Source organism: Carcharhinus amblyrhynchos, chromosome 9 (genome assembly GCF_965287045.1).
Source record: "Carcharhinus amblyrhynchos chromosome 9, sCarAmb.v2.hapA, whole genome shotgun sequence".
Classification (NCBI taxonomy): Eukaryota; Metazoa; Chordata; class Chondrichthyes; order Carcharhiniformes; family Carcharhinidae; genus Carcharhinus; species Carcharhinus amblyrhynchos.
Window position 1 is genome coordinate 91,006,294 of NC_137332.1, and position 14,314 is coordinate 91,020,607.

The 14,314-nt window shown below is 42.8% G+C and overlaps 1 protein-coding gene and 1 long non-coding RNA gene across 2 annotated transcripts in view; one reads left to right on the forward strand and one right to left on the reverse strand.

The window, feature by feature from the left end:
- Nucleotides 1–5,586: 5,586 nt before the first annotated feature.
- The window catches only part of LOC145348613 (uncharacterized), a 28,724-nt gene continuing 19,996 nt past the window's right edge, over nt 5,587–14,314 (reverse strand). The window contains 1 exon segment of the mRNA XM_080196789.1: nt 5,587–6,550. Within this exon segment, the coding sequence (XP_080052915.1) occupies nt 5,843–6,550 (708 nt within the window). The 3' untranslated portion in view covers nt 5,587–5,842.
- Nucleotides 8,541–12,915, forward strand: LOC145348087 (uncharacterized). Its single transcript, XR_013887903.1, has 4 exons — nt 8,541–9,131; nt 10,058–10,233; nt 11,002–11,156; nt 11,247–12,915. It is a non-coding gene; the product is annotated as an uncharacterized LOC145348087 (long non-coding RNA).

Here is a 14,314-nt window from a genome sequence, read left to right on the forward strand (position 1 = left end):
TTCTCACGTGAGATGATGGCATCCGTGTCGATGATCCGGCACGTCTTGCACGGATGTGCACGGATTCTATGGCACGGTTGTGTGGTATCGTAGTCACTGTTCTCATGAAGGCTGGGTAGTTTGTTGTGGACAATTGTCTGTTTGAGGTTGTACAGTTGTTTGAAGGCAAGAAGTGGGGGTGTGGTGATGGCCTTGGCGAGATGAGGCCTTGGCCAACGTTGTCTACCTGATATGCTGCAGGAAAGGATGTCCCGAGGGGCATGGTACTTTGAGGAGACCATGCAGACGCTATGACAACAAATGAATGAACACCGCTCGACAATCAGAGGCAAGACTGTTCTCTTCCTGTTGGGGAACACTTCAGCTGTCACGGGCATTCGGACTCTGATCTTTGGGTAAGCATTCTCCAAGGCAGCCTTCACGACACACAGCAACGTAGAGTCACTAAGCTGAGACTGATAGCCAAGATCCGCACACGAGGACAGCTTCAACCGGGATCTTGGATTCATGTCACACTATCTGTAACCTGCACAACTAGCCTGGGCTTGCAAAATCTCGCTAACTGTCCTGGCTGGAGACAATACACATCTCTTTAACTTGGTATTAACCCTCTCTCCATTCACATTGTCTATACCTTTAAGACTTGATTACCTGTAAAGACTTGCATTCCAACCATTATTTTGTAAATTGAGTTTGTGTCTTTATATACCCTGTTCGTAAACAGAACTCCCACTCACCTGATGAAAGGGCAGCGCTCTGAAAGCTAGTGGCTTGTGCTATCAAATAAACCTGTTGGACGTTAATCTGGTGTTACATAAGAACATAAGAAATAGGAGCAGGAGTAGGCCATCCAGCCCTTCGAGCCTGCCCCGCCATTCAATAAGATCATGGCTGATCTGTTGTGGCTCAGTTCCACTTTCCCGCCCTCTCCCCATAACCCTTAATCCCCTCTCTTATCAAGAACCCATCAACCCGCTTCTTAAAAATATTTAGCGAGGCAGCCTCCACCACTTCAACGGGCAGAGAATTGTGCTTACCCCAGTCCAACGCCAGCATCTCCACATTATATCAAAGGGTGCAGACAGGTTGCTTCTCTCCATGGATATTTTCTCATCTGAGGATTAACGGCATTTTCTGAATCTCTATCAGGTTTCCAAGAAGGCATTCGGCATGCTTACCTTCATCAAGGGGCACTGAGTTTAAAAATTGGCAAGTCATGTTGCAGCTTTATAGAACCTTAGTTAGGCCGTACTTGGAATATCGTGTTCAATTCTGGTCGCCGCACTACGAGAAAGATGTGGAGGCTCTGGAGAAGGTACAGGAAAGATTTACCTGCATGTTGCCTGGTATGGAGGCCATTAGCTATGAGAGGTTGGAAAAACTTGGTTTGTTCTCACTGGAACGACAAAGGTTGACGGGTGACCTGATAGAAGTCTACAAGATTATGAGAGGCATGGACAGAGTGGATAGTCAGAAACTTTTTCCCAGGATGGAAGTGTCAATTACTAGGGGGCACAGGTTTAAGGTGCGAGGGGCAAGGTTTAAAGGCAATGTACGAGGCAGATTTTTTTTTACACAGAGGGTGGTGGGTGCCTGGAACTCGTTGCCACTGGAGGTAGCTGTAATTTTCTTTGTTCTTTGTTTCCATCATTCACAGATATTGCCCCATTGCATTCCAAGAACTGGCGCTGCGCCAGTTAGGAAAGTGTAGACTCTGAGCTGATTTGACAGAGCTTTGAAAATAACAACAGTTTGTCTTCGTGACTTCATGTGGACAAATTATTTCAATTGGACAGTTTAGGGTCGATCAAAGGTCATATTTATCAGTTGTGCAGATTCATCAGAACTACAGATTCATCAATCATTAAAAGTAACAAAGCAGCTCAACAAAGACATTTTATAAAAAAAAGTACTGAGGTCCATTATTAGAGGAATAGAATTGAAAAGTAGAGAAGTGATATTGAACTTGTCTAGAACCTAGTTTAGTCTAACTTGAATAGCTGTGCATAGTTCAAATCAACACTTTGAAAAAGGACAAAAAAATTGGAGAAGGTGCAAAAAACAGCATTGAGGATGATAAGGAGAACTTAGAGACTGTGCCCATTAGGAAAGACTGGACAGGCTAGGCCCCTTTTCCCAAGGAAATAGAAGACAAGGGGGCATTATAAAAATATTTATAATTAATTATAAAATGAAGAATTTGGGGGTAAATGGAGAGAAGATGTACCAATTGTGTGGTGGGAGTCCAGAACTCGGGTACAGAAATATAAACTGGTCAATAATAAATCCAATGGGGAATTCAGAGTGACTTAGTTCCCAAAAGAATGGTTAGCATGTGGAACTTTGTCCCACAGGGAATGGTTGAGGCAAATAGTTTCAATGTGTTTGATGGGAAAATAGTTAAGACAAGAGACAACAGAATATATGGATCTGCTGGTAGTGTGGGAAAAATACGTAGGGGAAATCCCATGTGGTGCATAAGCACTGGTAAAAAGGGATGGGCTGAATGGTCTGTTTCTGTGTTCAATTCGATTAGCTGCTCGGGCTTGCGCTTCCTCACGTTCCAACTCCCGAACTGGGAGCCAGTACCTGAAATACTCAGCAGGTCAAAAGGGGAGAAACAAAGTTAACATTTCAACACGAGATGACCTTTCATCAGAAACTAGGTTGGATGCTGGGAGCCTCCTACTTTTGTCCAAAAAAAAACTCTTACCAGCACTATACCCTCCCCATCCCACCACCCTTCATCTCCCCCATATCTCCATTCTGACTGCTGCATACTCAGATCAACATGTCCAGGTCTCAGAGTCAACCCTTGTTCTATTTCCTCAACTGGTCCTCCAAGTCACAATCATTCCCCAAGTCACAGTATTACTCTCCGAGCACACAGTCAATACCAGAGAAAAGATCACAGTCAGAGTTACTCTGCAATATACAGAGTCACTCCCCAAACAACAACTCAAACTCTTCCTCAATCTCACTCTTATGCCAGTGTCTCTCTCTCTCCCCACTGTGTGTGTGCTCATCTCACCTCTGCACATCATCGCTTTCTTGGATGCTGTGGGTCTTCCTCTTCTGATTGCTGTCAAACACATCTGAGGCTAACATCACACTCAAATGATGTCAGTTTGAAAGCCTCCAAAGATGAAGAATGCTATTCCCGTACTAGAAATTTCTATTAAACCTTTATTAGGGGTAACTGAGACAGTACCTGCAATCATAGTACACACGGAATCATAGCCCATCAAGCCTGCACCAACAACAACCCAACCTAGGCCTGTACCCCCACAATACCACGTATTTACCTGACACTGAGGGGCAACTTAGCATGGCCAATCAACCAAACCCACACATCTTTGGAAGGAAACTGGAGCACCCAGAGGAAACCCAGGCAGACACAGGGGGAATGTGCAAACTGCACACAGTCATCCCAGGCCAGATCTGAGGCCAGTATTCTGCTTTCAATGGTGGATGACCAAGACATTACACTAGCTGAGGAGCTCTGATTGGCTAGGATTCCCAGCAATGCCATATCACAGGTCTCATGGTCCACTAACGTCACTGAGCTGGAGGGAAAAACTCAGATCATTATATGTTATAAAAAGCCCTTAATCAATGCGCTTGAGGCAGCAGGGCCAACCATTGTGTCACCGTACCATCCACGAAGTGAGGTTTTATTCAGATGGAACAATGACAACTTTAAATCCCCACCTCATCTGTTGCTCAAAGTCACCGCCATTTCACCGGTCAGTTTCCCAAATTTCAGGAAAATCATGTTACTCCAGAAACATTTGGATTGGCTATGAGAGACATCAATCACAGAGCCCATCCACTCAGCTCATTCCCTCCTTTTTCTCTTTCAGAGCTGGCGCTCTTTCTGTGGGGACTGAAAAAAAAGTGAGGAGATGGTAAGTTCGGGCAGTCTGACTATCCTGTGGAGATGATGTGGAAATGCCAGCGTTGGACTGGGGTAAGCACAGTAAGAAATCTCACAACACTAGGTTAAAGTCCAACAGGTTTATTTGGTAGCACAAGCTATAAGCTTTCGGAGCACAGCCCCTTCATCGGGTGGATGGGAGTTGTGTTCACAAACAGGGTATATATAGATACAAACTCAATTTACAAGATAATGTTGGAATGCGAGTCTTCATAGACTCAAAGGTTGGTGGATTTGCAGATAGCGATGAAGAGCATCAGAGGATACAGCAGAATATAGATCAGTTGGAGACTTGGGCGGAGAGATGGCAGATGAAGTTTAATCTGGACAAATGTGAGGTAATGCATTTTGGAAGGTCTAATACAGATACAAAATATACAATAAATGGTAGAACCCTTAGGTGTATTGATACGCAAAGGGATCTGGGTGTACAGGTACACAGGTCACTGGAAGTGGCAATGCAAGTGGAGAAGGTAGTCAAGAAGGCATACAGCATACTTGCCTTCATCGGCTGGGGTATTTAAAAATTGGCAAGTCATATTGCAGCTTTACAGAACCTGAGTTAGACTGCACTTGGAATTCTGGTCACCACACTATCAGAAGGACGTGGAGGCTCTGGAGAGGGTGCAGAAAAGATTTACCAGAATGTTGCCTGGTATGGAAGGCATTAGCTATGAGGACAGGTTGGAGAAACTTGGTTTGTTCTCACTGGAGTGACAGAGGTTGAGGGAAGACCTGATAGAAGTCTACAAGATTATGAGAGGCATGGACAGAGTGGATAGTCAGAAGCTTTCTCCCAGGGTGGAAGAGCCTAGGGGGTATACATTTAAGGTGCGAGGGGCAAGGCTTAAAGGAGATGTACATGACAGACTTTTTACATGGAGAGTAGTGTGTGCCTTGAACTCGTTACCAGGGGAGGTAGTGGAAGCGAATACAGTAGTGACTTCTAAGGGGCATCTTGACAAGTACATTTATAGGATGGGAATAGGGAAGGATAGAGGGTTTTAATTAAGTCAGGCAACATGGTCGGTGCAGGCTTGGAGGGCTGAAGGGTCTGTTCCTGTGTTGTAATTTTCTTTGTTCTTTGTTTGTAATCAAGTCTTAAAGGTACAGACAATGTGAGTGGAGGGAGGATTAAGCACAGGTTAAAGAGATGTGTATGGTCTCCAACCAGGACAGTTAGGGAGACTTTGCAAGCCGAGGGGTTTACAGATAATGTGACATGAACCCAGGATCCCAGTTGAGGCCATCCTCGTGTGCGGAACTTGGCTATCAGTTTTTGCTCAGCGATTCTGTGTTGTCATGTATCATGAAGGCCGCCTTGAGGAATGCTTACCTGAAGATCAGAGGCTGAATGCCCTTGACTGCTAAAGTGTCCCCAACAGGAAGAGAACACTCCTGCCTGGTGATTCTCGAGTGGTGTTCATTCATCTGTTGTATTAGCATCTGCACGTTCTCCTCAAGGTACCATGCCTCTGGACAACCTTTCCTGCAGCGTATTAGGTAGTTAATGTTGGCTGAGTTGCAAGAGTATGTACCATGTACCTGATGCATGGTGTTCTCATGTAAGATGATGGCATCCGTGTCGATGATCTGGCACATCTTGCAGAGGTTGCTGTGACATATCCTTTGATATTTTCAACAAAGTTTTGTAATAAGAAGGCCAACACCATAGGGTTTGGACTGCAGTCACCAAAGCGAATCAGAAAGGGTCGACCTGATTCACAGACATACCATGTCCTCAGGAATTCTCATTCTCCTCAATGTTTCTGCTAATCTCCTTCCAAGATGTCAAAAAAGTCTTCATGGCAAATCTCCAACTTAAAGTGTTACTTCCTTAAATGGATCTTCTGCTGAATCAGGAGCTTGGAGAACTTTGGGAAGACTATGTCACACTCCTCACACTTAAATGGTTACTATCACATGAATGCACTGGTGTCTGCGGAGGCTCGATGACTGCGAGAATGATTTGTAGAACCTGTCACACATGAATGGTTTCTCCCCTGTGTGGATCCTCTGATGGATCAGGAGCTTTGATAACTGGGAGACAGCTTTGCCACATACCTCACACTTGAATGGTCTCTCCCCGGTATGGGTGCACTGGTGGACACGGAGGGTGGACGATTGCACAAATGATTCATCGCATACCTCGCATGTGAATGGTCTCTCTCCTGTGTGGGTGTGTTGGTGGACACAGAGGGCTGATGATCATGAAAATGATTTATCACACACTTGGCATGTGAACGGTTTCTCACCTGTGTGAGTGCTTTGATGTTCCCAGAGGGCTGATGATTTTGAGAATGACTTGTAGCACACCTCACACGTGTATGGCTTTTCCCTGGTGTGAATGCGTTGGTGGACATGGAGCTCCGATGACCGTGAGAATGATTTGTCACACACCTCGCTCATGTATGGTTTCTCCCCAGTGTGAATGCGTTGGTGGCTAAGAAGGTTTGATAACCATGTGAATGATTTCTCACACACTTCACATGTGAAAGGTTTCTCCCCTATGTGAATGCATTGGTGACTGCGGAGAGTGGATGACTGAAAGAATGATTTGTAACACACCTCACATATTAATGGCCTCTCTCCTGTGTGAATCCTTTGGCGTCTCTACTGACTAAACATAACAATGAGACTAATGACCACATCATCTGTGCACTGCTTGTCAGGAGTATCAAGCTGAGCAAGATAAAGTGCTGCTCGTGACTCATGACATTCCAGACAGATCATGGATGTAGCGTGAAGCAGACCTCTTCACTCACTGGAACTGATGATCTTGTCACAGTCAACTACTATTCAGAACACATGATGTCAATGACCACCAGTGAGATCGTTGAATGCCCTCAAAACACACCTGAAGTGTGATATTCCTGATTATGCGATGAGTGTCAATGGCTTCAATTCATAGGTGGAGAATTCAGATTCTAAATCAATGTTTGGTAGATTCAATGTGACACATCTCTTCCCAGTCAAATGGGAAGGCTGAGACAGCGGTGAACATTGTCAAAGGAATCATCAAAAGTCAACTAGAACCAGCACAGATGTGTACAAGGCAATCTACTGAAGGCATGGAAAGTTGTCCAGTCCAGTGACTAATGTCACATTGTACAGCTAAAAATTACTGATGTCAGAAGTAATAACAGGACTGAATGATAAGATCAAAGTGAAACAACAAAAGACAAATTTCACTTTGATAAAGTTGCCATATCATTGCTCGAGCTGAGAGTTGGGAGCAGACTTGCAACATACTCAAAAAAAGTCAATTCACTTCGCAACTTGAGACCTGTGTAGAATAGTTGTCACCTCAATTGTACATGGTGAAAGTGAACAACCAGATCTATTGTCACAGCTGCTGATACCTACGTACAACTGGAGAAGCTGCTCCTTCACAGCATACAGCTGATGAGGCAGATCTGAGTTCACCAACTGAACAAGGGACTGAACAACCATCAGTCCCAGAGGTCACCCTGTCTCCAACATAATTTCTCGATATAACAAAGTAATTTGTTCACTTTACATTCTTCCAAGATTTATTTCATGTTCTGGGAAAGATCTTGAATCATTTTTCAAACGTTTAGTTATTTTGTTTGATTCAAGGTTTGGTGTAAGCTGAATATTGTGTTGTTGTTTGTCTACTGTTTTACCAATCTTCTGCAGAGATTTATAACTCACAATAAATTCATCTTTTCAACTTAAATTGAACTACCTGATTTGTCAGCATGGTGTGGACCACGGTGTGTAATCTTACAGCCTGGAAGTTTGATTTGATTTAATGTGATAACTAGTTTAAGCTACAGATGTCAGTGTTGTCTTTGTGTCTGGGTTCCTGAAGCTGTGAAAGGTGGTAAGGTCCCAAGCATCAGTTAGAATGAACATTTTAAAGGATTATCTTCAATCAGTACTGCTGATTAACCATTCTGCTTTCATTCACTGATGAGTGTTCTATTGGGTTAGGCACAGTTCTAACAGTCTGTCGGGAAAAAACGCGAGGAATAATATTCTTCCCAGGAAAGCTCAGTGTTAATTTTAGTGAAATTTTTGAGCTTATTTTCAAATCTCTCCATGTTTTCTCCCATCCCTGTCATCCCTAAGGAACATAGAATATTACAGCGTAGTACAGGCCTTTCAGCCCTTGATGTTGCGCGGACCTGTGAAACCAACCTAAAGCCCGTGTAACTTACACTATTCCAATATCATCCATATGCTTATCCAATGACCATTTAAATGCCCTTAATATTGGCGATTCCACTACTGTTGCAGGTAGGGCATTTCACGATCTTACTACTCTCTGAGTAAAGAACCTACCTCTGATATCTGTCCTACATCTATCAATTTAAAGCTATGTCCTCTTTTTCCTCCAAGGAAAAAGGCTGTCAATGTCCACCCTATCTAATCCTCTGATCATCTTATATGCCTCTAATAAGTTATCTCTTAACCACCTTCTCTCTAATGAAAACAGCCTCAAGTCCCTCAGCCTTTTCTCATAAGACCTTCCCACTATACCAGGCAACATCCTGGTAAATCTCCTCTGCACCCTTTCCAATGCTTCCACATCCTTCATATAATGTGGCAACCACAACTGTATGCAATACTCCAAGTGCGGCCACACCAGAGTTTTGTACAGCTGCAGTCTTTATACCTTTACAAACTCAACTTCACAACACTACTCTCTTTCAGTTCAACAATCATAAACCAAACAAGGAGTTACAATTTTTAATCCCACAGTGCTTCAATTTCGTTCGGGACCTGAGCAGTAATTCCAAGGTATGTTATGAAGTTAGAGTAGATCCCAACCATTTTTATTTTGGAATGAGTGTGAGGATAAGGTTTTTCACTTCAGGTGTGATTCTTTGGAACACGAGCAAACTTTTATCACAACAAACTTTAACAATACAGTTTAACTGTAATGAATGTATTAGCTTAACTTTTACCAATTGAAATGCTTGTCAAGATATAATTCTTACTTGCTAACCTATCTCTATTAGTTCCAAATGAAGCAATATTCCTCTTATAGACTTAAACCCAATTAGTTAGCAAACAGTACATGTTTGTGTTTTTACTTTTAACAGTCCTAAAGCCTTTGAACACCTCTGGGGAGAGAGAGAGAAAGAGAGACACATGTCTTCTGACTACCAGAGAGAGAGACCTCTTGCTTCTTTCAGAACCAAATAAAAGCAGTCTGCTTTTCTATGTAAGCATAGCACTCCCATTCACCTGACTCTGTCTCTTGTCAATGAACCTAATCAAACTCTTCTTTGAAACCCAAAGAGAAAACAATTAAAAATGAATTCGCTCAGGTTTAAGCAAATACCCCATTATCTAGGATAAATTATTCCCTTGCATTCTCAGCAGCTGCCTGGTTTGCAGACAGATCAGCAACAAATAAACCAGAGCTGAATTTTAAACATGCCCCTCACAAGAAACATGATGTAAATACATTTCTTAAAGGCACAGTATTGTCACAATATTCACACAGGAGAAAACCTTTCACATGTATGGTGTATAACAAATCATTGGATTAATCAGCCCTCTGCACACACTGGTGAGAAATCATTCTTTTGTAACGTGTGCGACAAATCATTCTCAGAGTCATCAGCCCTCCAGAGATACCATCACATTCTCACTGCGACTTATCTGCTTCTCTTACACTGAGAGTTGCCTATGTTGTTTACCTTGCAGTGTTTACACTGGAGACACTATCCTCCCAAAGCACTGTCTGTCTCTGTAATAACTCTCTCCAACATCTTCCATCATCGGTCCACTTGTTTCAAGGAGGTGAATTTAACCTTTGATCAGATCATCAAAACATTCAAATGTATATAAGCTGCTGCTTGCACACAGGTTTCCCGATAATGCACAAGAGGGCAATATCTGAATATTAAATAGATAATTTTGAGTTGAAAATACAGAAAAATCACAATTTTTAAAAAATTAAATTTGAGGTTTTGTAAAATGCAGTCATCTTGGAGATGGCTCTGACTTCGTCATAAGATTGATCTCTAATCAGAAGTCCCTCTGGGTGCAGGATGAAAGCTATCTCCAGCACTTGGAAAACGTGTCGCAAGACAGTACAGCGAAGTCTGGAATATGATTTTTTTACCATTTTAATTTCTTTAGGTGAAGCAAACTTTCACATGCAAGGTGTGTAATAAATCATTCTCAAAAGTCATCAAGTCTCCGTGTCCACCAACGCATTCACACAGGTGCGAGGTGTGTTGCAAATCACTCCTTAAGTTTTTGAACCTCCACTGACATCAACGCGTTCACAAGGAGAGAAAGCCTTGCCATGCAAAGTATGTGACTAATTATTCTCAGACTCATTGGCTTTTGCATACGCCGATACATTCACATGTATGGTATGTGACAAATCATTCTCTGAGTTGCCTTTCCTCTGCACACATCAACACATTCACACTAGAGACAAACAATTAACATGTATTGTGTACAATAAATGATTCTCTGACTAATCAGTCCTCTCCACACACTGGTGAAAAACTATTCATATGTGAGGCATGTGACAAATCATTCTCAGTCATCAGACCTCCACAGGCACCAGCGCATGCACATTGTGACTCACCTGCTTCCCTTACACTGAGAACTGTCTGCGTTGTTTACCCTCCAATCCTCACACAGGGAAGCTGTCCTTCCAAAGCACTGTCTATCTCAGCAGTGTCTGGCTCCAACCTCTCCCACCATTAGTCCAAATGTTTTAAAAAGGTGAATTTAACCTTTGACCAGATTACCAAATATCATCAAAAGAAGACATCAATATGTATAGAAACTGCTGCTTATGGACAAGTTTCCCTCCAATAGAGGGCAATATGCGATTATTGAATATATATAACTTTTGAATTTTAACTCATAGTTTTGAGTTGAAAACACAAAGACTACAACACATCTTATTGAGGTTTTGTAAAATGCAGTTGTCTTGGAGATGGCTCCGACTTTGTCATAAGTTCCCCTGGGTACAGGCTAAGAGCTGTCTCCAGCGCTCGGAAAATGTGTCACAAGACAGCATAGCAAAGTCTGGACCATGATTTCCTTTTCGTTTCTTCCTTTAGGTAAAGCAGGCATGTAACACCTAGGACAGGTTATTGATTGGAGGGCAGCTTCCGTACTCAAGGAGCTGACGGAACAAGAGGAGTTCATGAGGAAACATTTGGCCTCTCCAATCCCGCAATAACCAATGGCGGATCAGATACGGGGATGTGTGAAGGTGATGTCAGCAGCTGAGTGTTTAAACCATCAGGAGGAGAGTAAATTTACATGACAAAAGATAATAATTGTGATTTTCTCCCTCTGACAGATACACAGCAGCATCTGAGATTCCTGAAAGGGCTGATGAGGAAGGGACAGAGGTGAATACCTCACAGCATTGTTGCATGGCAGCTGCAGTGGAGGAGGGAGAGGAGTGTTAGGAGGGTAAAGTATCTGATTTGGAGGATAGTGTTGGTGAGTTAAAGTTAAATATTGAGATTTGTGTAAAGGAGGAGGCCTGTGATGCCCTGGCTGCTGTGGTGGAGGGAGGGCGCTCAGAACCTTCTGGAGGTGAGGAACTAGCGGCTTTACAAACAGAAACTCTGCCATCTCCAACAGCACATGGACAACATCAGGCCCATGCTGCTGGTGAAGAAAATGAAGATGATCTGGAACCTCTTGAGTGCTTATATCAGGAACAGGTACAAAGTACGGCAAGTTATCAAACCACTTCTAATTTGCTTCAGCAAATCTTGATTGAATTTAAAATGGATGTTAGCCAGAATCTGCAAAGAAACAATAAGATTCTTCAGCTGCAGAATGAGTTTCTTTGCAAAGAAGCAATGAAACTTTGAATGAAATGCAGCAGATTCTTTCTTAGATTGTAGCACCTGCACTTTCTGGCCAGCAGCAGTCCAGTGCAGGGTCATAGGAGAAGTCATGTCACAAGGATGGGGGAGATGCGGAATTAGGGTCCCTCCCTCCAAAACTGCCCTCAACCCTATTATTTCCTCCTCCTGGGGGATATTTGTCAGCCTTGATTTTTGCCATGACAGACAGCCTTTCTGTCATGAGGTTAATGGTGAATCTGAGAGCCCGGTCCCCCACCACAATCACAACACCTCTTATTTTAGTGGGATCGGGAATGGCGTTTTCGGGATTTGCCCATTTCACAGAGGCAGTTGTCCATAGAAACCTGCAGCTGCTTCTACCCCTGTTGTTTTGGATGAGAGATGTCTGACACCTGACATCTATGCAGATCAGACCCAGTAACAACAGGTCTGAACTCTGTTTTTCTTTGGATAGTTAGGGCATTCTTTTGTAAAGGATATGGTTCCTAGACAACTTTGTGGGATGTAAGCTTCCCTTTGAGATTACTGAAAGTAGAAATAAAAGTGCATGAACTCATTGAAACTGAGAGCTCAAGGAACTTTTAAAAGCAATTCTCGGAAGTATCAAGATTAACTGTAAAATGGCGTTGTCAAGCTATCCACGCATTTTAAACCTCCGGCCTTTATCTGTGAAGAAACTGAACTGTTGAACGTTATTGCTTTTTATCCTGCCTCTTAACATAAGCCTCAGTGATTGACTGGATTAATGTTGCATGACACATTTCACAGCAATCCATTATCACAGTACAGTGCCTGTCATATCCTTTTGATTGACGGCTTCAAGTAGGTATGGACACTTGAAGTGGGACTATGAATTTCAATACTTATTTAAGATATCATTATGCAATTGAATGATCTGAATCTTATAAGAAATGTAAATGTACTAATTGGGTTTTTTGACTGAAAAAATAGAGTCTACAACAAACACTTGGAACTTTATTTTATTTAACCTCAATATGAGGCCTGAGGTCAGCCCATTATGGGTACAGGATGAGCTGGTTTGGGTGGTCTGAGGGCATGGGCTGGTTTGAATGAGTACAAGGTTGGCAGAGGGACTATAAAGAGCCATATGGACTTGGTGGGGACAGAAATTGGCATGGAAGGTGAGAACAGGTGAGGGAAGAAGTGGGCTGCTTGAACGTTTCCACCATTTTTTGATTTGATTCAAGTTTTTAAAGCAGAGAAACATCATTCAGCCCTTCTGCTTTCTAGTTTCCTTATACTCCACGAGTTTTCTCCTGACCTATTTTCTCTAGGTGGCATGGTGGCACAATGGTTAGCACTACTGCTTCACAGTGCCAGGGATCTGGGTTCCATTTTCAGCTTGGGTCACTGTCTGTGTGGAGTCTGTATGTTCTCCCTGTATCTTCATGAGTTTCCTCTGGGTGCTCTGGTTTCCTCCCACAGTCCAAAACATGCTGGTTAACCATGCTAAATTCTTACTCAGCATGTCCAACCAGGCACCAGAGCGTATAGACTAGGGGATTTTCACAGTAACTTCATTTCAGCATTAACATAAGCCTAGTTGTGACACTAATAAATAAACTTGAAAATTTAAAACTTTCCCACTGGTCCTCTTGCCAATTATACTAATCAGCACAAATGCATAGATCTGGGTTTGTGCTAACATCCAATGATCAGGGCCAGGATATGCTCTTTTGGAAAGTCAGTGCAGATTTGATGGGCAGAATGATTTCCTTCTCCACTGAAGGGACTCTATGGATTTGATGAAATCTTATGAAATTGAAGTTGTAGACAGGGCACAGGTCAGAAACTTGGGGTTTTAAGGAGCATTTTCGCAGTCTGGAACATGAATCTGTACAAATCTTTTGTGCTGAGTAATCTCTCTTACATCCAAAAAATCCTACCTCTGATAAACAAATACCTAACTCCCTGTTAGATCAAACTCACTGCCTGAGGCCTGAGTCTGATTATGGCCCCAACTTGGAAAACTGAATTCCTCTCCACCAATCTGGTCAATCTACTTCAATAAGGAATTAAATAATGCTGCCTAAAACACATCTGTGATTATTTGAGCAGTGCCATCTTTGTTCCTGGGCTGCTGCCTAATCCATCAGTGGCAATGTGGTCATTCAATAAAAACTGTGTTGGCAAAAAATGCAGCCTTTTATCTCATCCATCAGCACAGAAACACACCATTTGACCATCTGCTTTCTACCAGTGCTTTTGCTCCACCTGAGCTTTCTCCTGCCCTATTTTATCTCATCCTTTCAACATAATCCTTCTATTTCTTTCTCCCTCATCTACTTACCTAGCTTCCCAGCAAATACATCAAATCTAGTTGGGATGGCATGGTCTCTGAAAAACCTGCAAGAGTCAATAATAAATCCAGTGCAGAATTCAGGAGAATCTTCGGGTGGCACAGTGGAAGCACTGCTACCTCACAGTGCCAGGGACCAGGTTCAATTCCAGACTTGGGTGACTCTGTGTCTCTTCGAGCAGTTCCTCCGGGTGCTCCAGGTTTCTGCCCCAGTCCAAAGATGTG